The sequence below is a fragment of the Pristis pectinata genome, chromosome 18, assembly GCF_009764475.1.
Source record: "Pristis pectinata isolate sPriPec2 chromosome 18, sPriPec2.1.pri, whole genome shotgun sequence".
Classification (NCBI taxonomy): domain Eukaryota; kingdom Metazoa; phylum Chordata; class Chondrichthyes; order Rhinopristiformes; family Pristidae; genus Pristis; species Pristis pectinata.
Window position 1 is genome coordinate 10,482,043 of NC_067422.1, and position 26,830 is coordinate 10,508,872.

At 41.1% G+C, this 26,830-nt stretch overlaps 2 protein-coding genes across 2 annotated transcripts in view; both read right to left on the bottom strand.

Moving 5' to 3' along the window:
• Positions 1-2,446, bottom strand: part of LOC127580014 (dynein axonemal heavy chain 17-like) — a 251,034-nt gene extending 248,588 nt beyond the window's left edge. The window contains 1 exon segment of the mRNA XM_052033141.1: positions 2,104-2,446. Within this exon segment, the coding sequence (XP_051889101.1) occupies positions 2,104-2,424 (321 nt within the window). The 5' untranslated portion in view covers positions 2,425-2,446.
• A 13,631-nt stretch (positions 2,447-16,077) lies between these two features.
• The window catches only part of cyth1b (cytohesin 1b), a 181,475-nt gene continuing 170,722 nt past the window's right edge, over positions 16,078-26,830 (bottom strand). Inside the window, 4 exon segments of the mRNA XM_052033155.1 lie at positions 16,078-17,283; positions 20,875-21,029; positions 23,421-23,492; positions 26,609-26,687. Coding sequence (XP_051889115.1) covers positions 17,205-17,283; positions 20,875-21,029; positions 23,421-23,492; positions 26,609-26,687 — 385 coding nt within the window. The 3' untranslated portion in view covers positions 16,078-17,204.

Below are 26,830 nucleotides of genomic sequence, written 5' to 3' on the forward strand. Positions count from 1 at the left end.
TGCCAGTGGTCACGATTTTTATTTTTGCAGCTGTGCAGTTCCCAATACCAGAATAGTCTGCGACTAGCCACCACACCTCAGGCACTGCAAATTGAGTCCTGACCCAGACAACCCCTACGACATCTGTGCTTTCCCACCCTTTCTTAAACATCTATAATCAGAGACACCTAGAAACAATTGAAATGCATTTAAATAACTAAAGGTAAAAATTTTAATTAATTTTTTAAGTATAGTCAAAATGCAAATTAAAACAAAGCATTAATATTAATTAAAACTTAAAGAAAACTCGTAGCTTCACTTATCTTTTTAATCAAGGTCAACAATCCCAGAGCATTATTCTCGTTTTGAAAATAAAATAACACAAGTAACACAGCAGACTTGCCAATAATGCAGAATCAGCCCTGTTATAATTTTATAAGTTTCAATGACATCTTGTTTCATTTCTCTAAACTCTGGACCTGAAAGATTAATGGTTTCTGCCTGGCCTGCTGAATGCTTCCAGTACTTCGTTTTTATTTCAGATTTTCACATCTGCAATTCTTGATTTACAGATGGTGGAAAGACTTGGCGTTCCATGAGATGAGTCACCTGCCACAGGATATCCAGCCTGACCAGTTCTCATAAACAAGGTATTTACATGGCTGGCCCAGTTGAGCTTCTTGTCAATGTTGAGCCCCAGGATGTTAATGGTGGAGCACATGGCATTGGCAATACCATTCAGTGTCAAAGGGAAATGGTTAGACTCTCTTTTGTTGGAGATGGTATTTGCCTGGTAATTTTTGTTGCATGACTGTACATTGCCACAGCAGCAATGCCTGAATGTTATCCAAGTCTTGCTGCATGCAAGCATGGACTGCTTCATTTTCTGAAGAGTTGTAAACAGAATAACTGGCAAACATCTTCACTTCAACATTGAAGATCATTAATGAAGCAGCTGAAGGCGGTTGGAACTAGGGTACTTCCCTGAGGAATTCCTGCAGTGATGTCCCAGGGCTGGGATGATTGGTCTCCAACAACCACATCATTTTTCTTTGTCAAGAGTGAAATCACTGTCACCTCATCTCTGGAATTCAGTTCTTTGGTCCACGTTCAGACCAAAGCTGTGACAAGGTCGAGAGTCAAGTGGGCTAGGTGAAATTCAAACTGGGCCTTGGTGAGCAGGTTATTGGTGAACAAGTCCTACTAGATGGCACTGTCGCTGACACCTTCATCATTTTACTGATGATTGCAAGTGAACTAACTAGGTGGTTATTAGCCAAATTGAATTCATCATACTTTTTGCGAACAGGACACAATTAGGCAATTTTCCATATGATTGACTAGATGTCAGTATTTCCCTAAAATGAAGCAGTCCTATGAACTTTTAGAATACATGGTACTGACCATTCCTCCAATTGAAAATTGCACTGATGTCAACTTGGCCACTGAACAAATACAAGTCCTTTAGAATTATGAATTAGTACATGTGTAGCAGGTAAGTGCAGTTGAGGAAGGGTGCACTCTGGGGAAGCTGGCAGTGCTAGGGATTCCACACCTCCTCTTTAAATACAAGGCCTGAGAGACCTCCTTAACTCCATGTAGAGCAAATACAGAGACCTGGCATTGATCAGCCATGGCTACCTTAAAATGATCCCAAGGATGGAAAATTGAGAGCAACCATGACCCTGATCTCCATGGCCAAAACAGAACAGTTACATGTATGTGGAGGTCTACCTACAAAACATCACATAACTCAATACGACTGCTTTTGTAAACTTGGACCTGCAGAGACATTGCACTTTCAAAACATTGAGATGAGAGAGTGTGGCCTTGCATATCTTATGGGATAGGGTCTTTGGATTGGGGGAGGCAGGGGGATGGAGTGTGAACGAGTCAGCTTGGACCAGGGGCAAAAAAAAATGAAATTTAGAATCAAGTAGATTTAAAACATTCAAAGACCAATAAATATATCAAGTAGATTCTTGAACAGGATATTAACATTCATTTTTGATGCATCAAGATGAGAGTCAAAGGTGTTTGTAAATTAAACTTCAATACTCTGAAAAGCCTCTCTCATTTTCAACTTCTCATACATCACAAATTGTATTTTTTCCTCCCACTCACCTCTTCAATCACTGTTAATAATTGTTCAACTGGTGAATTACTAATATCACCAATTACTAGTTCCTCTTTAATGTTATCATTTGTGATACGAAGCATCTTCTTTTTCACAAAGTAAATTCCCTTGGTTTTTATTGAAGAAGGAAATCCCAAGTTTGCAGTTAATTGTCCTGTAGCATTGATATAGATTACCAGAATCATTAAGTCTTCCGTACCAAAGAAGTCCATCACTATTCGCCTGTTTTCTTCTGATCCAGAAAATTTTTCCCATTTATCTTCTTTTATACCAAAAAACAATAAACTTAAGCTCTGCAAAAAAGCCATCCGTGGGTCATCCTCTTGCCTATGAAGCGTTTCTTCCTCTTCTTCCATTATTCCCCTTCAACCAGTTTTATCAAAACGTTTTCTTGAGATCAAGTATTTTTAATTTCCTAAATGGGTAGAGTGTAAAATAAATCCATCTATAACATATCAAAATAAATTGTCTGCATTGCATCTGTAGACTTTCTGACTATCATTTTACCGAGGTCATATTTTTAAATTACATTACTAAGTCAACATTTTCACATTCTCAATTTATCTCCATGTATTAATATCTGAACTTTTTATATAAAAAGTTGTCAGATTTTAGTTACATTTTCTTGACAATTGTAGCAGATTTGGCACATATCATTTTACATAAAATATTATTTACCCACTTTACTGCATATCCACTTCCAGCTTTATCTGTTGCATAAGTATTTCTACCAACTTCTGTATTCTATTTTTGCGTAGTTAAATGTTGATCATTATTTTCTACCCAACACACATTCATGACTATTTGCCCAACACCACTCCCCACCGACACCTGACCCCATCGTGACCATCTCTTATAATCTTATCTCCAATGCACCACTGTCATCTGCCTGATCATCTCCCACAATGACTACTCAGCTCTTTCCCCCTTCACAGTAAATATCAACAGTTTTAAAAATGCCCCATTGTACAATTTGTTATTTCTACCCCCAAGGTTGCACATTCCACACTGGAAACATCTGGCATAGACCAGTTAATGATGCAGCACATTAGGAGGTCCCTTTCCATACATCCTGCAGATATTTCTATATAAATATTTATCCAATACCCTTTTGAAAGTTGCACCACACTTTCAGGCAATGAACTCCAGATCATAATAACAAGGTGCATAAATTTGTCTATCCTCAACATCTTGAAGTGTTGTTACAATTATTTTAAAGTCATGCCACCATTTCTGACACAGGAAACATGTTTAGTTATTCACAAAATCATTAATGATTTTAAAAGTTTCTACCAAATCTTCGCAAAACCATCTCCACTCTGAGAAAAGCAATCCCAGCTTTATCTTTGGTATCACAATCCTCCAACTAGGGAATAATTAGTTTATTAAAGTTCAGCACAACTTTTACATGATATGGCTATAATAATAAAGCCATTAATGCTGAATGCCTTTTTGATAACCATCTCAAGATTTGTATACGTGAATACAGATCCCTCCATTCCTGCATCCCCTTTAAAACACTACTATTTAATATATAGCCCCTTTCATTCCTCATATCAAAATAAACTCTGTTAAGTTTGCTCTGCCACATAATAGGCTTTGTGACTTATATAGTCTGTTGCAATTATTATCATTAGGTCACCACAAAAGGTAGGTAATCTTCAAATGCCATCACTTCCACTTGCTGTGCTTTGACCTTTGCTGATATCATATTCCAGTTTCTCCTTGAGGATTTCTGTAAATTAGCTTGAACAATCATCAGATCCTTGATCAAAACCCACAATCAGAACTGAAAAAATAGACAGAAGGAAACAAAAATCCATGATGTTAGATTTCACTTTTCCAGTTTTACATGTCTGAGACAACTGGTTTTGACAATGCAGGTTTGTTGTTCATGGGTAAGGAACTGGTCCCCATGTAACACATCAAATATTCCAGCTTGAGTATTAGAGGTGAATTTTTTTTTACTCAGATTTATTTCAATTTACGTTATTTTTCAGCTGACAAAATATTTATATTTGCTAATATAAACGTTTTCAAAATCTGGTAGGGTATTTTCCTCTGTTTTCTGATTTGAACAACTACAAATAAGGTCTCAATTAAATTAAAAACCTGTCCCTCTCCTCCGTGTATCATTTCCTTACATAGCAGCAGATCCACTTTTAAAATCTGATATAGCCATTTCGATTATAAAAGTTGCATTCACTTAAGAATTCCACCCACCTATCCCATTCTATCAGGTGCTGCCTGGATCTACTACTGATAGGTCATTTGTCCTTCCTGTGATATAATTGGCCCTATAATTTCTAACTGCATTGGATTTTGTTGAGATCCCTATCCCACCAAGATTCAAAGAGTCCTTAGAGGGCCAAGGAATCCAAATACCCAATTTCAACTGGCATTTGTGTAGCAGGAATTAACTTATTGTGTTGTCACAACTTTCAGCATTTGAAATGAAAGAGTGAAAATAGGGAACCTACTGATGATACAAGTTCACCCGGACCAGAAAGAACATTACTATTGGCACACGTTGCCATTGATAATCTCCTGCTTCCATTTGGTGTTAAATTTCAGATTCAGATTATTTTGTTGTCATAAACATCAGGGTGCAATGAATTTCCTTGTTAACATGAAGCTCACAGAGTAAACAGTAAACATGGTAATAATAAATACAGCAATAATTGCAACAATGAGCATAAAACAACAATGGTGCAAAGACTGTAGTGCAAACTTAAGTACATAGAATGGTACAGCATTGGAATGGTTCCTTCAGCCCATAATGTCTGTGCTGAATTCAATGCCAAATTAAACTAAATCTCTTCTGCCTGCACATGATCTATATCCTTGCATTGCCTACATATTCATGTGCCACTGTCTTAAATGCCACTATCATATCTGCTTCGACTTGTACCATGGCAGCAGTTCCAGGCACCTACCGCTCTCTGTGTAAAAACAAACATGCCCCTCACATCACCTTAAAACTTTCCACCTCTCACCTTAAATGCATGTCCTCTGCTACTTGACATTTCTACCCTAAGAAATGTCTACCCTGCAAAAAAAGAAATGCTGAAGTGACAATAACAGAATAAAGGAGAGAGATAGAGTTAAGCGCCAGAGAATGTGGTAGCACCACCAGGAAGGGGGTGTGAAAGATGAGTCTGATAGCAGTGGGGAAGAAGATGTTCTTAAGTCTGGATGTGTAGGCTTTCAAGCTCCTGTATCTTCTCCCAGAGGTAGAAGAGAGAAAAGGGAATGGCTGGGGTGGCAGGTATCCTTGACCATACTGTTATCTCCCTGAAGCAACGCAGGACTAGGTGGAAGGAAGTGTCGAGCCTGTGACTGAGTGGGTGCAGCAGTGTGAAATTGTGGGGGTGCAATATTAAAACATTCTCATTGAAACCTACCGAACATTGAAAGGCCTGGATAGAATGGACGTGGAGAGGATATTGCCAGTAGAGGCACAGCCTCAGAATAAAGGGACGTCCCTTTAGAACAGGGACAAGGAGGAATTTCTTTAACCAGAAGGTGATGAATCTGTGGAATTCATTGCCACAGATGGCTGTGGAGGCCAAGTCATTGAGTATATTTAAAATGGAGGTTGATAGGTTCTTAATTAGAAAGGGTGTCAAAGGTTACAGGGAGATGGCAGGAGAATGGGGTTGAGAGGGAAAAATGAATCAGCTATGATCGAATGCTGGAGCAGACTTGATGGGCCAAATGGTCTAATTCTACTCCTATGCCTTATGATCTTATATCCTGGAGAAACAAAGGACTACAAATGCTGGAATCTAGATGAAAAACACGATAATACTGGAGGAACTCAGCAGGCCTGACAGCATCTGTGGAGAAAAGCAGGCGGTCAATGTTTCGGGTCAGGATCCTTCTTCGGGACTGAAGATAGGAAAAGGGGAAGCCCAATATATATAGGAGGGAAAAGCAGAGCAGTGATAGGTGGACAAGATGGGCACAGGGAGGTGATAGGTAGATGCAGGTAAGATTTAGCGATAGGTAGGTGCGGGGGAGGAGGGGAGAGCAGATCCACCAGGGGATGGGTCAAAGGTAAGAAGAGCGAAAAAAAAAAGGCTAGGGAAGGGGGGAAGACAAGCAGCATGGGGGTGGGGGTTAGCAGGGAGGGAGGGGGGGTTGGCAGGGGATTGCAGGGAGGGAGTGTTGCGGGGCAGGGGGTTGCAGGGCGGGGCAGGGGGGTTGTGGGGAAGGGAGTTGAGGATAACCTAAAGTGGGAGAATTCAATGTTCATGCCATTAGGCTGCAAGGTTCCAAGACAGAAAATGAGGTGCTTTTCCTCCAGTTTGCACTTAGAATTCTCCCGGCAGTGGAGGCCCAGGACTGACATATCTGTGATAGTGTGGGAGGGGGAGTGGAACTGACTGGCAACGGGTTAGGGACGGAGCGCAGGTGTTCTGCGAAACGGTCACCCAGTCTCGCCAAGGTAGAGGAGGCCACACCCGGAGCACCGAGTGCAGTCGGTAATATTACGGGAGGTGCAGATGAATCTCTGTCTCACCTGAAAGGACTTGCATCCTCTAGGGACGGTCCGAAAAGAAAACATTACAAAGCACGATAAACGAGTGCAGCTGCACGACTTTCGGATTCATACATTGTAGCGGGCGCGGCAGAAAGGCGTCGAATGTTAGAAACGGCAGCGCCGTAACAGCATATTGCGGGGAGTGTGTTGTTAAGGGTAATTGCAGTTTTCTTCTGATTGCACAGCAAAGTATTTCCAGCTGCATTAAATTGGGCGAGAACCTGCTGGGAACTGTGTACGTCCCGCTTCAGCACGGAACCCTGAACACAGGCCACCAGTGCACCGTTTTTAAAACGTCTTTGGTCAACTTAATGTTTGTTTTTGGAGGGCCTCTGACTGACCTACCTGTCCGCTCGCCCCGCACTCTAAAGGGTTAACTCCCGCCCGTTTGAACGGTAACCGTCACCCAACTGCCATCCCGGGCCACGCCATTCACCGCAGGGGGGTGCCCGCAACCCAGCCGCGAAACCCAGGGGGGCTTGTAACGGGGATGTATACCTAATCTAATCTCCCTTTGCTAGTGTAAAACCTCACAGGGGGCTGCGGTGACGGTCACGACCCTATAATAGTCATCTTTCTACAGCTCCTCTTGCCCCCCCCCCCTTCCTCACACCCCTGTCGGCGGAGTGGCAGCTGCGGAGCGGTGCGCGTGCGGTGGAGCGCGAGGCCGCGCAGAGACCCCGCGGTTCCTTGTTTTAAACGGGGTTTAAATTGTTTTAAACGGGGGTTTTGAATTGTTTTTAGACGAAATGGAATTCGATTCAGAGGAGTCTCTTTTTTGTTCTTCCTTTCATGCAGCCAAAACAAATTTACTGCCAATAAAATGCCTATGAACTTCGTAGACCCAGCCCATCAATTGATTCCCCCCCCCCCCCAGTCCCCACAAACAGCTTTGTAATAATGGCCACATGATCTGCTTTTTAAAAAGAGAAAAACTGATTGAGGAATAAATACTGGCCAACAGTTGGTGTGATTAACACCTCATTGTGTTGGTCTTGACCTACCTTGGGAGGTTATGGAACTACTGCCATTACTTCATGAGGCATGCACTCAGTCCTGAAGGAGACTGTCACTCCCACTGGGAATGTTTGCTCTCCTTGGTCCCCATCAACACAGCACACGGGACCCCTCTCCGAGTATGCCAGAAATTTGATGTCCTTATGACTAAACTTTGGTGCACACTTCCTCTCGCCTGAAGTCTCTCCTCTCTGGCAGCCAGAATGTGTGTTGCTACCGTGGGGAGTATATCGTTAAGGGTAATTGTATTTTTCTTCTGATTGCACAGCAAAGTATTTCCAGCTGCATTAAATTGGGTGAGCACCTGTGTATGTCCCACTTCAGCACGGAACTTTGAACACACCACACGTGCACCGTTTTTAAAACATCTTTGGTCAATTTCATGTTTGTTTTTGGAGGGCCTCTGATTGAGCATTCATATTTATGCAGAGCATATTTAGCACATGACGTTGAATTTTACCATTACAAGGTAGGTATATCTGGGGGTGTTGGGGAGACAACAAATAAAATCTTGTGACTTTAATTCTCCATCGCACACTGCCCGTAGACCACCTCCACTACTCCAATTAAGCCCAATACGCACCTCTTCTGGCATTTCTCCCCAAATCCTTCTCCACAACATGGACAACTGCATTGGTGCTGCTTCCTTCACTCGTGCAGATCTCATCAATTTTATTACCTTTGCTATTTCCACCCTGCCCTAAAGTTCACTTGGACCACTTCTGACATTTCTCTCCCTTTTCTCGCTGTCTCTACCTCAGGAGACAAACTATCCACCGATATCTACTATGAACCCACTGACTTGCACAACTACATCGACTGCACTTCCTCCCACCCCGTCTCCTGTAAGGATGGCATCCCTTTTGCTTAGTTTCCTGTTTCTGACACATTTGTTTTCAAGGCAAGGTTTTCTGTTCTAGGCCTTCTGAATTGCCGCCCTCCATCAGGTAACGTGGCTTCCCCTCTTTTGTAATGTATGGAACCCTCACTCACATTTCCTGGACGTCTGCTCCCCCGCCAAGCTCTATAGATAAAGCTCCCCTGGTCCTCATCTCCACACATCTGCATCCAGCGTATCATTCTCTGCCAGCTGCAATAGGATCCCACCACCAATCACATCTCCCCCCCCCCCACATCTTTCTGCTTTTCACAGAGACCACTCTCTCTGTGACTTCCTGGTACACTCACCCCTCCCCAGGCACATTTCCTTGCAACCACAGGAGGTACAACGCTTGCCCCTACACCTCCTCCGTCACCACCATCCAGGGGCCTAAATAGCCTTCCAGATGAAGCAGAGATTCATGTGTAGCTGCTCCAACCTCATCTATTATATTTGGTGCTCTTGATGTGGCCTCCTAAACAAAGGTGAGACCAAATGTAGACTGGATGACCACTTTGTGAAGCACCTGCGCTCTGTCCGCAACAGCCATCTTGAGACTCTGGTTGCATGCCACTTCACCTCTCCTTCCCATTCCTTGATCTCCTCCACTGCCATGGTGAGGCCAAAGGCAAACTAGAGAAACCACGCCTCTCATTCTGCTTGGGTAACCAACAGTCCAATGTTTGAACACTGAATTTTCCAATTTCAGGTAACCCACCACTGTGTTCCTTCCCTACATTCCCTCTCCCTTTGTTCACCTCTTCCATCTGCCCATCACCCACACACCTATCCACCTAGACTTCCTCTCGCCTGATCTATCCTCTCTATCCCCTCCCTCATCTGGTTCCAATCATCACCTTCCAGCCTGTCTCTACCTTCCCCTCACCCACCTGGCTCCATCTGCCGATTTTCCCCTTATCTGTTTCCAACCTGACATCCATCTAAACTCCCCCATCCCCTTGTATCCATGTGTCCATCATCCCCTAACTCACCTGGTTCCACCTGTCACTACCAGTCCCCATCTCACTCCTCACTTTATACTGGCTATCTTCCTTCTACACTCTCAGTCCTAATGCAGAGTTCCTCCAGTAGTTTGTTATTAAGCCAAAGGAAATCTTGAACACCACCCAATTTTCCTACCTGAAATTCACACTTTCGGGGATTTAGCATTCCAGTTTTGAATCTCAGATCTTCAGCACTCAGTTTTTTGTTCTCTTATTTTAGATCTTATCCACCTTCTCCCAGATTAACCTCTTTTATACACCTGCCTTCATCACTTTGTTAGCTCCATTTGTCATTCACGCTCTCTTGCCCCCTACTATATCAAAGACCTTTTCCTTTATCCCCTCTGCCCCCTCCCCCACCCTGATTCTAAACTTAATTAGTTTTATATCAGACATTTCCCAGCTCAAATGAAAGGTCATTGACGTGAAACACATACATTGCCTGATCTGAATATTTTCAGCATTTTCTGTTTTATCTCAGGAACTGACTCACAGAACTTCAAGACCAATACCATATTGCCCAGAAATTCTACACCACCACAAAAGGTATGCTTGAATGACAAAGCAGTAGATTGCCATTTTGGTCAGTGACCTTGTACTGAAAACCTCAGTGTTTGTGCCCCAGGCACTGCACACTTTTAGTGCCAAGATTGTGCCACCCAGTAATTTTTTCCTCAAGGCTGGGCTCAGGAGGTAGTGGCCAATTTTCAATTTTTTAATCCTGGACAAAAAAAACAGCATATTTCACAGTAATTTCCAGACATGCTCTTCCTGAGTTTGGCAAGGAATCTCTTGCATTCATGGTTGTTTTAAACTCAATTTACAGACTATGTATACACATAATTTACAGTTATGATCATCCTGCAAAAAAGCAAAAACACAGACAATAGCAATTAACTGAAAGTTGTTATTCTAAAATTTTCCATTATTGCACAATGTTCCAGTTTTTTTTTGTAATTTTCATGTGATAGATCAGGATTGCCAATTCATGTGGCATCAAAAGATTCCATGGCAAATCATGGGTCCAAAGCATAATAATGCCTCATTTACTTTGCTCCAGTATTATCTATGGAGAGGACTCCTTGTTATTTTCATGGTTTGGAAAGTTTCACTTGTACATGAGTGTGTATGAGAGTATATTTAAAATACACTCTCAAAAGATTGTCATTTACTGGACAGGCCTGAATTTACCCACCCCTGTGGCCTCTGAACGAGACTCAACTTCTGTCTTCTACCCCATCAGCCTTCACATCCAGTGGAGTATCCTCTGTAATTTCTGACACCTCCAATGTCATAACACCAGACATCTCCTCCCCTTTCAGTATCACGACTGGATCATTCCATCCAGGTTCTCTATCTCCACCAATGCCCACTCCCCTTCTCACAGTGTAACTGCAGCAGATGTAACAGCTGTCCTTTTACCTCTCCCTTTCTGTCAACCAGGGGTCCAAACAGTCCCTCCAAGTGAAACAGCAATTTACTTCTGTTTCTTTCAATTCAATATACTATATTTGGTCTTCACAATGTAATATCCTATGTAAAGGAGAAACCAAACACAGTGACTACTTTGCAGAACACATCGACTCAGCCTTGATAATACTGACCTTGCAGTTGATTGTCACTTTAAATCTCTGTGCCATTCCCACTCTAACCAACCTGACCTAATTTTTCCAGTTCTGATGAAGACTCATTAACCTGAAATGTTAACTCTTATTTTTCTCTCTCCACAGATGTTGCCTGTTTTTCATCACTTTTTGTTTTTATTTCAGATCTGTCTTCAGCCTCCAATCTGTTCCAATGAAGCTCAATATCATTTTGAGGAATGACACCTCTTTTTCCTACTGTACAAATAAAAACCTTCTGGATTCTATAATAATGAGATAACAGCCTTTCCTAGCTTACATAAAACATTTCCAACATTCCAGTTATATTTCTCACCTCTTTGAGTAATTTCAGATTTCACTGATCTTATTTAAGCCTTTCTCAGCCACTGCTCTCACTATTCATTAGCCTCAGCCAGCTCCTCCACCACTTTTGACATTCAACTTCTCCTACCTTATATCCTTTCAATCTCTGTTCCTCATTCCTTTCTTTGCAACCCGAAACTAATTGTACCCCTAACATTCCCAGTCCTCATGAAACATCACTGACTCAAAACATCAACTGTTTCCCTCTCCACAGACACTGCACAACCTGATGGTTATTTCCAGTGTTTTCCATTGCTATTGCCGTATTCAAAATGTGTTCCAGCCAAAGTCTTATACAAGAACAAATGATGAGCTATGTCATCATAATTTGAAACCCTTTTCACTCAACCATTGCTCTCAGCTAGCAAGATTCTCTTAAGTAGCCTTTATGTACGAGTGAAACTTTCTAAACCATGAAAATAACATGGAGTTCTCTCAATAGATAGGAATGTATCAGTACTTTTATTGTGCATCCATTATGTGTAAAATAAATATATACAAATTACATTTAAAAACCAACACTAAATAATTTTACAAAAATTCTAAAGCATTAGAAGAATTTCAAACTGCTACACCAAAACCCTTTATCCTCAACTATCTTTGTAAAGTGTAAGTATATTTGTTTTTCGTTGGTTCTGATAACAAGCAATAATAACTAAACTTTCTATGTTAATTTCAAGATGTCAAAATTTGGCCCTTTACCATAGTGCATCTGAACCCACTTGCAGTAATGTGTTTGCACAAGTTCTGATACTTGCACCTTGGTCTTTTATGCTGGCAAAAATGATGGCTCTAGGGCTGTACAAAAATCTGTGCTGGCAAAATTGTAATGATGACACAAACCGATTCCATCAAATAAGCAGATTAAGGTCAAATCTGTGGTACTTACTTTCACACTTAGGAACTAAATCCTGCTACGAACTCACCTTATAGAGTCAGAGTAATATAGCACGGAAACAGGCCCTTCAGCCCAACTGGTCCATGCCGACCACAGCAACCTCCTTGCTAGTCCCAGTTGCCCACGTTCGGCCCATAACCCTCCATGTACTTACCCAAACGCCTCTAAAATGTTGCAATTGTTCCTGCCTCGACCACACTACCTCTGGCAGCTCACTCCAGGTATATATTACCCTCTGTGTAAACAAATTACCTCTCAGGTCTTTTTTAAATCTCTCCCCTCTTAGTTTGTATCTGTGCCCTCTAGTTTTGGACTCCCCAACCCTGGGGAAAAGACTATGACCATCCACCTTATCCATTACCCCTCATGATTTTATAAACTTGTACGAGGTCACCCCTCATTCTCCTACGCTCCAAGGAATAAAGATCCAGCATGGCCAACCTCTCCCTATAACTCAGGCCTTCTAGTCCCAGTAGCAACCTCCTAAATCTTTTCTTCACCCTCTCCAGCTTGACAGTGTCTTTCCTATAACAGGGTGACCAAAACTGTACACAATACTCCAAGTGCGGCATCACCAACAACTTGTATAACTGCAACGTTATGTCCCTACTCCTAAATTCGATGTCCTGAATGATGACGGCCAGTAATGCTAAACAACTTCTTCACCACCGTCTTACTTGCACAGCCACTTTCAGTGAACTGTGCACTTGTACTCACAGGTCACTCTATTCCACAACACTCATCACCATCCTGCCATTCACTGTATAAATCCTACCCTGGTTTGACTGTCCAAAATGCATCACCTCACACTTATCTAAGTTGAAATCCATTTGCCATTCCTCAGTCCATCTTCCTAACTGATCAAGATCTCTTTACGATTGATTGTAACCTGCTTCTCTATCAACAAGACCCCTAATTTAGTGTCATCAGCAAACTTGCTAATTGTGCCATGTACATTCATATCCAAATCATTCACATACATAATGAATAACAGAGGTCCCAACACTGACTCCTGGGGCACCCCACTAGTCATATGCATCCAGTTGGAGAATCGACCGTCAACCATCACCCTTTGCTTCCTATCATGGAGCCAATTCTGAATCCACCTTGCGAGCTTCCCCTGAATCCCATGTGACCTAACCTTCCAGATTAGCCTGCCATGCAGGACCTTGTCAAAGGCCTTACTAAAGTGCAGGTAGACAACATCCACTGCCCTACCTTTATCTATCCCCCCTTAGTTACATCTTTGGAAAACTCCAAAAGGTTTGTCAGACATGACCTCTCGTGCAGAAAACCATGCTGACTATTCCTGTTCAGGCCTTGACTATCCATGTGATGGTAGATCTTGTCCCTCAGAGTTCCCTCCAGTAACTTCCCTACAACTGAAGTCAGGCTCACTGGCCTGTAGTTCCCTGGCCTGTCCTTGCTACCCTTCTTGAACAATGGAATAACATTAGCCACCCTCCACTCTTCTGGAACTTCACCAGTGGCTAACGACAAAGCAAATATCTCTACAAGGGCCTCCACGATTCCTTCCCTGGCCTCCCATAAGGTCCAGGGGTGCACTTGGTCAGGCCCTGGGGATTTATCCACCTTAATGTGCTTCAAGGCTGCAAATACCTTCTTCCTCATAATAAGCATATGATCCAAGACCTCACTACTTATTACCCTCATTTCTTTCGCATCCATGATATTCTCTTCAGTAAACACAGAGGAGAAATAGACATTAAAAAATCTCACCCATCTCCTGCTGCTCAACACATAGACGGCCCTGATGGTCTTTAAGAGGACCTAGTCTCTCCCTAGTCACCCTTTTACTGTTAATATAACTGATGAACCTCTTGGGATTATCTTTAAGCCTGCCTGCCAAATCCATCTCATACCCTCTTTTTGCCCTCCTGATTTCCCTCTTGTCTGGTCTTAAACTTTTTATATTCATTGAGGGATTCATTTTGACTCACCTGCCTAAATGCAATGTACGATTCCTTCTTTTTCCTGACCAGAGCCTCGATATCTCTCATCAGACAGGGTTCCCTGAACTTGGTATATCTACTCTTCACCCTAACAGGAACATGCTGCCCCTGGACTCTTGATATGGCCCTTTTAAAAGTGGCCCACTTGCATTTAAATAGAGTCACCCAGTCGACCCCAGCTAGATCCTGCCTAATATTCTCAAAGTTGGCCCTGCTCCAGTTCAGGAATTTAACCTGTGGACCTGTTCTATCTTTCTCCATAACTATTTTAAAACTAATAGAATCGTGGTCACTGGACCCAAAGTGCTCCTCAACTGCCACTTCAGTTACTTGGTCCACCTCATTCCCTAAGAAGAGGTCCGGTATTGCTCCTTCCCAAGTTCCTCTGTATATTGCACGAGGAAACTATCTTGGATGTCCCACACAAATTCCACCCCATCCAGGCCCTTTGCTCTCTGGGTGGCCCAGTCGATACCGGGAAAATTGAAATCTCCCACTAGCACTACCGTACTATTCTCACAACTATGTACAATTTCTCAACTCATTAGCTCCTCAAGTTCCTGCTGGCTACTGGGGGGTCTGTAATATAGCCCTACTAAGGTGGCTACCCCCCCCCCCCCCTTATTTCTAAGTTCTACCCAAATGACCTCGTTAGATGATCCTTCAACAATATCTTCTCTAAGTAGTGCTGTTATGTCCTCCCTTATCAAAAAAGCAACAGCCCCTCCATTCTTACCCGTTTCTCTGTCACACCTAAAGCATCAATATCCCGGAACATTGAGCTACCAGTCCTGCCCTCTCAGCCACGTTTCTGTTATGGCCACAATATCCCAGTCCCTAGAGGAAATCCATGCCCTTAGTTTATCCGCCTTACCTGTTAAGCTACATGCATTGAAATAAATGCAAATTTAAAACAGTGGTTCTATCTGCTCTTTTACTGTAAGCGTGGCTATCATGATTGCTATGCTGCACATTCCCCGTCTTCTCACTAACTTCACTCGTCCCATCCCACCTGCCAATCTAATTTAAGCCCTCCCTGGTGGCAAAAAACAAATTTCCCTATTAGGATATTGGTCCCCCTCTGGTCCAAGTCCAACCTATCTCCTCTTGTACATGTCACCTCTACCTCAGAAGAGATCCCAATGATCCAAGAACCTGAATCCCTGCCCCCTGCACCAGCTCTTCAGCCACACGTCCATCTGGCCTATCTTTCTATTACTGGACTCATGAGCAGATGCCACCGGGAGTATTATGGAGATCACTACCCTCAAGGTCCTGCATTTTAATTTCTTACCTAACTCCCTATACTCATTCTGCAGGACCTCATCCCTTGTTCTGCCTATGTCATTTGTACCACTGTGTACAACGACCTCTGGCTGTTTGCAACCCCCCCCCCCCCCCCCCCACTTGAGAATTTTGACAAGTTTTTCTTGTTATTTTTAAATCTTTTTTTAAAGCCAGCCTGTCCAAAGAGCTTAATAAAAAAATCACTTTCAATTGTTTGTTCCTTTCTGAACTGATCATTACCACCGTGTCTATTATTTTATTTTCAATCTGAGCAATAAAAAACTGCAATAAGCTTTAACAATATCACAAGCTACTTTAAAAAAATGTGTGCTGCCAATTGTTGAAAGGAAGCATTTGGTATATTTTACAAATCATGTAAAAATTGGTAACACAATTAAAACCTTTTAATGTTTACATATAACAGAATCAAACAAACAATTTCACTGACAGAAATACAGAAATGTCACACAGGAAATGGGTATTCAGCTGATGAGGATGAAGTTTTCTTTAGGACGATAAGCAGTGTACAGTTTAAAGTACAGGAAGTAGACCTCTTTGTTGATTACAGAGAATTTGATTTATTTGACTTGGTTTGTCAGTGCTAAACTACAAGTATGAATGGCAAAGATTGAAAAATTACTCCAACAATTTATCCTCACAACGTAAAATCAATAAGTACAAAAAGAAAATTTATACATTAAGTATATACAGCTCTGATAAATAGACTAATACTGCTTAGTCATCTCTTTTTTCTGCAAATGTTCACCAGTGCATTGAATAATGGAAATCAACAAGAAAAAGTAAAACATATATTAACAAAAAGCTTCAATTAAAAAATTAAGTCAAAATGTACCGTCTGATGGACAGACGATTCTTCTTGCGCAATTTTTTTTCAGTTACAATGTAACTGGCTTCATTCCAGGAAAATCTTCATTTTCCAATTCCCACGTCACCACATATCCCGCTCCAACAATCTGGACTGGTTGTACACCCTCATTTTACTAGCACGTCATGAATCATAGCCCAACACCTGTCAAGCTTTCCACTGGCATATGAAACACTGAGACTCTGACCTTACCAATTTTCCAAGATGAATATTTTTCATAGCTTCCTACATATAGGCTTCTAGAGCTGACATGGATTTTCAATCATACCAGTCCTTGAATATGGCTGATAGAATCATAGGCCCCTTCCAAAAAAAAAGTTAAATCAAAAGCTTCTTGATAAGAAATATAAAGCTTTGAGGAGGTAAAGTAGCGGCCCTGGACTCCACAAACAGACCAGCTGTGCAGAGGGAAATATTGAGAGATTTTTTTTTGAGTTAAAAACTATATCCTCATTAGTTGAGGAACAGGCAACAGAAGAGCCTTCTAACTTTCAGCACTTCGCTCCAGCACAAGCACATACCCAGCCCTAGAATGCACTGTGGTTACTGACACTTGAAAACAGACCTCCTTAGGTCAAATGGTCAATGTTAGAAAGATACTTGAATCAAGTTGCATAAAATGCTGTCATCCTAATGCTTCTTTAATGAAGAAACTTTCTTCTTTCTTGCTGCCAGCATTTCATAGAAAGGGTCTCTGCTGATTGCAGCCCTGCAAGTTAAATAAAGATGATTTAAACAAGACACTGTAAGACTTTGGATATAAATGTAGCACCTAAAATATAAACAATTCAATCCTCTGGCTTAATTTTTCAACACCTGCAGTCATTGTTGGTTTACACAGTCATAATTTTTTTTTAATTGGTATTGTGTGAATGGATACGTATCAGTGCTTCAATCAATTTAAATTTTAAAAAATGTTTTTTTTTTATTTACAGCGTGGTAACAGGCCCTTCCGGCCCAACGAGTCCGCGTCACCCATTTAAACCCCAAATTAACCTACCCGTACGTCTTTAGAATATGGGAGGAAACCGGAGCACCCAGCGGAAACCCACGCAGACATGGGAGAACGTACAAACTCCTTACAAACAACAACAGGGATCAAACCCCAATCGCTGGCGCTGTAATAGCATCACACTAACCGCTACGCTACCATGCGGATGTTGATAGAAAAGAATGGAGTACAACAGAACTAGGGCAGGATTGGCAGAGGTCCACTGTGTTGAAAGAACTATCCAGGAACATAAATCCTAATGTCCCTGTACTCAAAAGAAAAATATGGGAATGCACAAGGGTTAATTTACATCAGGATCCTTTTTGCCCATTTACTTCATTTTGGTAGAAGAGCCATGGAAATCCCACAAAAATGATATAAAAGATGCTTATGTGGCTTTCCAACAAGTCGTATGGGTTTCAGGGAGAATCCTAGTGAAAGTTCACTTCCATAGCTTCTAGTAAAATGACAGAAGGCATGACTAGGCTGAACAGTAGTTACATACAGTGCAGTTTGTCACTGGACATGAAGTAGCATCAATGGAAATGACACTGATAATATCAGTTGCCTGCAGACGCAGGAACGTACAAGAACATGGGACAGGATCAGGCCATTTAGCCCCTCAAGCTTGTTCTTTCGGTCCATAAGATCATGATGATCTATGACATAACTATTATTTAACATTGTTCAATTTTCCTTAACATCCTTGTTTAATATAAGCTTTTAATATTTCTGCATTTTTTTTCTCCTAAGTTTTGTTTTGGTTTAAAGTGCAGATATCAGTTATGAGAAATGAAACTGTTTCCATTTCAGCAATCCAGTTTCAGCATGAATCACTCACATGCAGAATCCTTCTACCTTGCCCCAACTAAATGCTCCACCACCAGCCTTGGAACAACATCCCTAATGCACTGTGAAATTTTCTCCACTTCTCACACCATCCATCCTGGAGCATTGCTGACTGAGCTTACTAAGTGAAGGAGCAAGGCAATGTAGTGAATTAAAACACTGGTCTTTTACCTTTTTAAGCATGGTTTAAAGTCCAATCCTGACTAATGAGATGCAAGTCTATTTCGTCTGCTGCCCGCCAAACCTCAATTAAGTTTGGGCAGTTTCATTTCCACATGGTCTTACAGTGCAAGACTTTCACAAAATGTACTATTAAAAGCACATTCCCCATGGCAGCTGGACAGCTGCAACACAAACTGTGCTGCCGTGGAGGAAAACGTTCCGTTATTTAAACAAAAGAACAATGAAAGTGCTCATGAGTGAGATACATTTCAGGCAGCCAAGAACCCCACTACGGTCACTAGTAGAAGAGCTTGGCAGGAGGTGGTTTGAGTCATCTCCTCCCGGAATGAAAATCTACAGTTCCGTGCAAAGTTGTTGTAAGAAGTTGCATGATCTCACAAGATACGCTAAGATGAACTGCAGACCACTCAAAACATGCACATTACTCATCTCTCATCCACACCCTCTCCTATTCCAAACTTAATCCTAACCACATTTACCCCCTCAACTTCCCACATAGAAGCCTCGCCTCCAAATGAAGGATAATGAGATTATTCAATGTCCTTCATCTTCCTCTTTAAGGCAAAAAAGGCAAGGAATAAGAGGGAATCCTCTCATCCCTTTGGACGAGAGGAGAAATAATAAAGGCAAGAAGAAACTTGTGGCCGTGGTGTATGGGCTGCTGAACAGGAACCACATAGTAGGACAGAATATAAAGGAAGAAATAATCAGGGTTTGTCAGGAAGGGGTGGTGATAATCATGGTCTTTCCTGGCTGCTCTTCCTTTGGCACTGGCTGTTTTCTCTTGTTGGCCAGTCTATGAAACTGCAAAATACCACAATAAATTCTCCACTCTACTGGGACTTGTACTGCAGCACACTCCCACAATGTTGAAGGCACCTAAATCTCATTTTCAAGAGACTAACTGCATTCTTTACAAATGTTTTTAATGTTCCTTGGCTGTCACTTCACTGACACTCAGCTAGAATGGTGGGGATGTGCACTGGCATCATAGGGCTCAGCATAGAGGGTCTCCCAAGATCCATGCCTAATGGCACTAGTGTCTACTGAAAACTTCAGGCAGTACAGGCACCTAAATATGAAGGGATCATGGGTGCTACCAGGAAATATGGCATTGACTATCAGAAAATTCTTCTCATGATCAATGACGACCTGAAGGCTTAGTGAGTGGAAATCCTTTCTATTCGTGAAGAGACTGAGTATTTTTCAAAGGATCCCTCATGGAAACATAATAGCAACCTGCACCTTGGGAAAGGCATCAACGCTGGCAAAATCAATTCATGAGATGTTAACTACTCCTCACCAAGATCAATCTGCACAAAGTCATTCCTCTATTATTCCAGAATCTGGATGATCTTTCTAAAGTTTCGTAAAAAGCAAGTTGAGATTGATCCAGTGGCCAGGAAGTTGAAATCTACAAGCACCTTGACCTCCATAGCTCATGGTCATCCCTTAGAATATCACAGACATCAGTTAGTAAAGCCTTGGAAACCCTGCATCTGTAAACACGTTGCTCATAAAAAGATTCAGGAACCATCTTGTCTCTGGGAATAGGATCTTTATAAATGGGCATTCCTGTGCCTCTTGTCCCATGGTCCCCAGTCCTTTCAGAGTCATCTGCAACTTATGCTGCAACAATCCTAGGATGCTACTTAACCCAAAGCATCCATCGATAAACTTCTTCTGGTAGAATAACTACTGAGGCACCTGCCAAATGAGTTGCTTGCAGCTAAATGTTGAGTACAGTCTGAAGACCCTGCAAGATGATTCTGCCATCTGTGGCCAGCTCTGGAACCAAGGTCAGCAGAGTGGCCCTTTAAATTGGAGTTAAATTAAGGATGCAGTGCGTTTTGCTCCTTGTTTTCCTGCCACAGCAGTTAAATGGCGGTTGTTCTCTGGAGTTTTGGGCTTTAATGTATGCCGGAAGGGGTAGAAAACAGGTATTATACAACACATGAAATCACTACTTAGATGTCTGACACTGGAAAAACATGACATACTAATGTGGATTGTGACAGGAAATGTGGGGTTCAATTTACTACTAGCAAACATAATTAATTCTGGTGAAACTTATTTTGAACCCATTAGAAAGATCATCTGGGTTCATTAATGATGAAGGCACAACTTCACATACATTGAATTTGGTGAGGAGCAATTGACATCACTGGATTAAAAGCACTATTTTCAAGTAACTGCACCTCTAATTCCTCAAGTCTAATATTTTTTAAAATTAATCACAATATCTATAGCTTGAATGATGAATAATTATTTACTCACTTAATACATTTTATCCATTCATCTTTCTCTTCTGGGGTTGGTGCAGATATCCTATAAACTGTGTGACTTCCTTCTACCACTCGCCCATCAGCCTCAGTCTTGCAGGCCTTAATAAACTGGTCTTTGTTATCCGGAATGTAGAGCTCAAAGCAATTCTGAAATTTAAAAAAAATAAGGAATGTAAACTATTTCTAACAAATCTGCTGACAAAGGATCATATTGTTAAACAAATTAAAAATTATTCTAATATTTTATCTTACTTGAGTATATTTTGAATTGTACCAAGCAACTATAATTCAAGCCCATCATCATCATAATAAATGCTTGAAAAGATAACGGATCTAATCTTTACCCTCTGTTAGTTCTCACTGATATACTGCCCCAAATCCCAAAACTGAATGTCAGATTACATAGGATTACCCACCCTACATATCATAGCAACAGACCATTTGGACCATTCAATCCATGCTCACAGTTATGCTCTATTCAATCCTCCTCTTGCCTTTCCTCATTTATCAGTGTAACTCTCTATTCCCTGCTCCCACATATGCCTCTTAAATCCATCTATTATATTTGCTTCAGCCATGGTAACATGCTCCACATTCTCACCGTTCTTTGAGAAAAGAAGTTTCTTCTTATTTTTCTATTGGATTTCTTGATGGTCTTATATTGAAGGCCTCCAGTTATGCTTCTCCCACAAATGGAAACATTATCTTTGTATTCTCTCAATCATGACCTTTCCTTGTTTTAAAATTTTCTATTGAGTAACCCCTCTTGCTTCTTTTCTCAAGAGAAAAGAGACCCAGTCTGTGCATCCATTCTAGCTATTATCAACCTCAAAACAGACTCAGCACAACCTCCCTACTTTTCAATTCCATCCGTCTAGAAATAAACAAATCCTAGTGCTTGATGTGCTTTCCTTGTGGCCATGCTAAACTGTGGTGTAACGGTTAGTGAATTTATACTCTGGGATCTTTTTGTTTCTCCACCTCATCTGCACTTGCAACTTTAAAGTAATATGTGACCCTATCAAAATGCATTACATTCATGGGAAACTATCTACCATCTATTTGCCCATTCTACAAGTTTACAAATGTTCTCTTGTAACCTGTTAAAATCCTCTTAAGTATTGATTATCCTCTCACCAATTTGGTATTCGCTGCAAAGTAAGAAGTTATGTTCATGATTTCAAAGTCTAAATTACTGATCTAAATTGTAATGTAAATTATGAACAACAATTGTCCCAGCACTGATCTTGTGGAATAACATTATCCACCCTCTTCCAATGTGAATAAGTACCCATTACTCCCACTTTCTGCTTTCTGTCTTGAAGCCAGGTAACAAACAATCTGCTACTTGGCCCTGACTCCATATTTATTATTCTGTTATTACTCTATTATTAAAAGCTTCCACACTATTGACAACCAATCTAACCAGCCGGATTTCAAATAACAATGAGTTGGAGTACAGGAAGGAGATAGAGAGCTCAGTCACTTGGTGACATGACAACAATCTTTCCCTCAATGTCAGCAAAACAAAAGAGCTGGTCATTGACTTCAGGAAGGGGAGTGGTGCACATGCTCCTGTCTACATCAACGGTGTTGAGGCCGAGAGGGTTGAAAGCTTCAAGTTCCTAGGAGTGAACATCACCAATAGCCCGTCCTGGTCCAACCACGCAGATGCCATGGCCAAGAAACCTCACCAGCACCTCTACTTCTTCAGGAGGCTAAAGAAATTTGGCATTTACCCTTTGACACTCTCCAACTTTTAGTGATGCACCACAGAAAGCATCCTATCTGGAGGCATCATGGCCTGGTATGGCAACTGCTTTGCCTGGGACCACAAGAAACTGCAGAGAGTGGTGGACACAGCTCAGCACATCACAGAAACCAGCCTCCCCTCCAAGGACTCTGTCCATACTTCTTGCTGTCTCAGTAAAGCAGCCAACATAATCAGAGACCCCACCCACCCAGGACATTCTCCCTTCTTCCCTCTCCCATCGGGCAAAAAATACAAAAGCCTGAAAGCATGTACCACCAGGCTCAAGGACTGCTTCTATCCCGCTGTTATAAGACTATTGAAGAGTTCCCTAATATGATAAGATGGACTCTTAACCCCACAATTTACTTCATTATAATCTTGCACGTTATTGTCTATCTGCACTGCACTTTTTCTGTAGCTGTGACACATTACTCTGAATTCTGTATTGTTTTACCTTGTACTATCTCAATGCAGCGTGTAATGAATTGATCTGCATGGACGGTATGCAAGACAAGTTTTTCACTGTACCTCGGTACATGTGACAATAATAAACCAATTCCAATTCTACCTCACCACCACTAAAAGATAAACCTTCTTCCCAATATATATCACAATTTACTTAAACTTCAGATCCTCTGAACATTTTATCCTGATTCTCTTCTGTTGCAGACTGACAAATCACAAAATGCACTGCAGGAATGAATAAACTAACACTGAAATTTGCTGTATTGAAATATGTCAAAAAGACTTCTTTTTGAAAATGATAGAATTTCTGATTAACTTACTGGCTTTTTTGAGTCCTCTACTTCTCGGATGCTGAGGTTTTCAAGTGGAATGATTCCTCTGGGTTCTTTGTCCTGTGAAAGTACTATTCTTTTAACACAAACTTCATGAATACACTATTTCAATACATTATCAGTACAGCTATTTTTGGTGGAGGGAATTAGTAACATTTCTTTGGCTCCATACATGAAAGTAAGTGCAGTGAACCTTTTGATATTCTTGAATACCAAAAGATAAAGCAAAAGGAATAGTTGCTGGTCTGATATTACATTTGTCCTTGAGGCGTGACAAGAAGTCGAGAAGGAGATAGCTGCCTAAACCATTGCTTGTGAGAGATCCAATGCAGTGCGGTGTGTGTATACTATACAATAAAAATGAGAGAGAAACAGATTTTGCACAAAAGGCAGGCTAATTTTATAAGCCTTTATATCTCCACAAGGCATTTCTCATGTCAGCATCAAATTAAAACTTGCAAAATCTTTCAGGTGACATCAATAGTAAATACTCCCTGATACAACTACTCAAAGGTTGTAATATACATGAGAAAGGATCAATTGTTTCTCAACTAAGTTTTAACCTAAGGGTATCAGTTACTGAAAACACAAGATAAAAATTAACTTCAAATATTTAGCATAATATAAATATCAACCCTTGCCTTAGTTTCAAGATGTCCTCTATATCACTACAGGGTTGATAAGTATATCGGATTCTTTAAGTGCATGAACATGGTCTCCTTTATATGCAGTCCAGAGATGTTATATTCTGCTTCATTCATATTAGCAAACCTGGAGTTCATGGACCAAATGAGATCCTCCTCAGCAAAGCACCCTAGCCAGATTCTCCCTCATATCATTCAAACTTAAATACTTATAACAATCTCATCTATGGATGACAGCCAGTCACCAATGTCTACGAATAAAGAAAAACTCAGAAAAAGCCAACAAGTCTCCATACAATGTCAGCACATCACAATGGCATGACAATGAGGTCAATGGAATAAATTTCCAAGGCAGCGTACAATAGACTGACACTACAACACAATACGTTTAGTACCATTGATCAAGACTTTTTTTAAAGGAGCAAATCTATCATGTAAAACCAGACAGTTATCCTCCCACCAATCTTGCAAAGTCTGGAATTTTAACCTACTCGTCCAAGAGAATGAGAGGAATTAACCTGACAGTTTGCAGAATGGGGTAGAAATGCTAACCTAGGTACCCAAATGCAATTTAGTGGCCTGAGCAGCCAAACCTCTTAATCTTTTCCTGCCAAATCAAGAGAGCAGGAAGAATATTCCAAGTCAGAGAAGTAGGTAATTAAAAAGTTAAATTTTCCTTAGAGAACCAGGAGTAGTAGGAGAGCTCTAGTAGCACAGGAGTTGTAAACCCATCTAGTATCCGTAGCCATTCAGGAAACCTTTTGGATTGAAAGGGCGCAGTTACAGACATTCAATGAACGTGAGGCTAAGTTGTGATCTCTCAGTAAATGAATAACCAGAGGCTAATTTGACTCTGCTCCACTGGGTGAGAGCATGGCAGGAATGGTCTGTTCCTCCCACTCTAATCCCACCTCTCTTTGTCCATTCATTTCAGGGCAAAGCTCATTCAAATATATTAGCAGTGTTTTATAATATACCAAGGACTTTTAACCAAAGAAACATAAGAAATTAGGACCAGGAGTAGGCTTCTCAAGCCTGTCCTACCATTCATTCTACATGATCATGGCTGATCTACCCCAGGCCTCACCTCCTCTTTGGTGCCAGTTCCACAGGTTTTAAATAATTGGCCCCTTCTACGTCCCCTCATTCCAGATTCTCCTACAAATGGAAACATCTCAACATATACTGTCATTTCCCACCCCCCCCACCCCAACAATAGGATCTTGTATGTTTCAATAAGATCACCCCTGTTCTAAATTCAAAAGAACATAGGTTTACATTTTTTGCTGTTCACAATAAGTCAACTCTCTCATCCCAGAGATCAGTCTCGTGAATAACTTCAGGACTGCCTTTAATGCTAGTACATCATTTCTTAAATAAGATGACCAAAACGTTATACAATATTTCAGTTGCAGCCTCACCAACATGAACATTTTGTAACAACACTTCTCTATTTTTAAAATCCAACTCCCTAACAATGAAAGCCAATTTGCCTTAGTAATTATTTGCTGCACGTGCACGCCATCTTTGTTTTATGCACAAGAACATCTTCTGCCAAACATCCCCTCCATCCTCACTACACACCAACGTATACCTCAACTCCACTGTGAAGTCACCAAAACTCCCATATCGTAATCAGTGTGAGTTCCCAAGCGCCATCCAGTACTTGCAGATTTATGGACGTGAGCTCCTGGCTCCTCTCCGATGATGCAAGTGCTTCACTTGCCACCTGCCTGAAGTCTGGTAATAGTTAACATCCACCCCATCATTGTCAGGCACCACAGTATTAAAGGACAAAGGGTAAGCTATTAAACCTGACTAGTAAAAGTGAGCTGTAACCCAAATCAGAACATATACCTTCGGGATGAGAAAAAGAATAATTGCTCAGTTTTTTTCCCTGAGATTATCAGCATTGTAAACTTCTCTGCATTAAATCTGATTTTAGGTAACTAACTTCGGGATCCAATCAAAGCAATTTTTGTTCTCGTTTCATCCAAAATTGTCTAGTGCCAAAAGGGTCTATAAAAATTGTCTAAATAGGGTCAGTGATAGCTGCAAAATAGATCAAAAACACAAAGCAACCCTGTGTTGGGATTCTCTGTTTTTATCAGGGCTTAGCTGTATAATACATGTCTTTCTTACATGCAATCAGCGTTGCATTGCCCTCAATTTGCACTCACATTAAAGGAGTAGCCACTTCAGTGAATAATGCCTAAACTATCATTAATCAATGCTTTCTGAGAGGGGACTACCAAGAAACAGTTAAAAACCTCTGTCAACTATTATGATTATTTGTACAGTAGTTGCTTCATATTTCAGTTGATCTCAGTGACATTTGGGGGTGATTCAAAACTTTGCACTGCCTGTGCTGAATTGTTCTTCCATGGTTAATGTCTGTACTGGCATCAACCAAAACCTGATTTAACCATACATGGCAATGACCCAAATATTCATCCATTTCTTAAGAAAAACAGAATATAATTTAGAGTAAAGGGTGAGTAGAATTCTGAAAACTTAACAGCCCTAACTTACCGTGGTGTATTCAAAGTAGTACAAGCAGTTGTCAGTCAGAATAAACCAACGTCGTTTCCACGTTTTCACTCTTCCACCTGTAGTTTGACAAATGTGTATTTGGCAGGAAGAAAATAAAGAGAAAATGCAAAAGGTTCACAAGTATCCCATTAAGCCCGAGGCACAGCAGAGCCTTTTGACTGTGTCTGTCTCCATAAAATGTAGGTAGAATTATAATTTGTC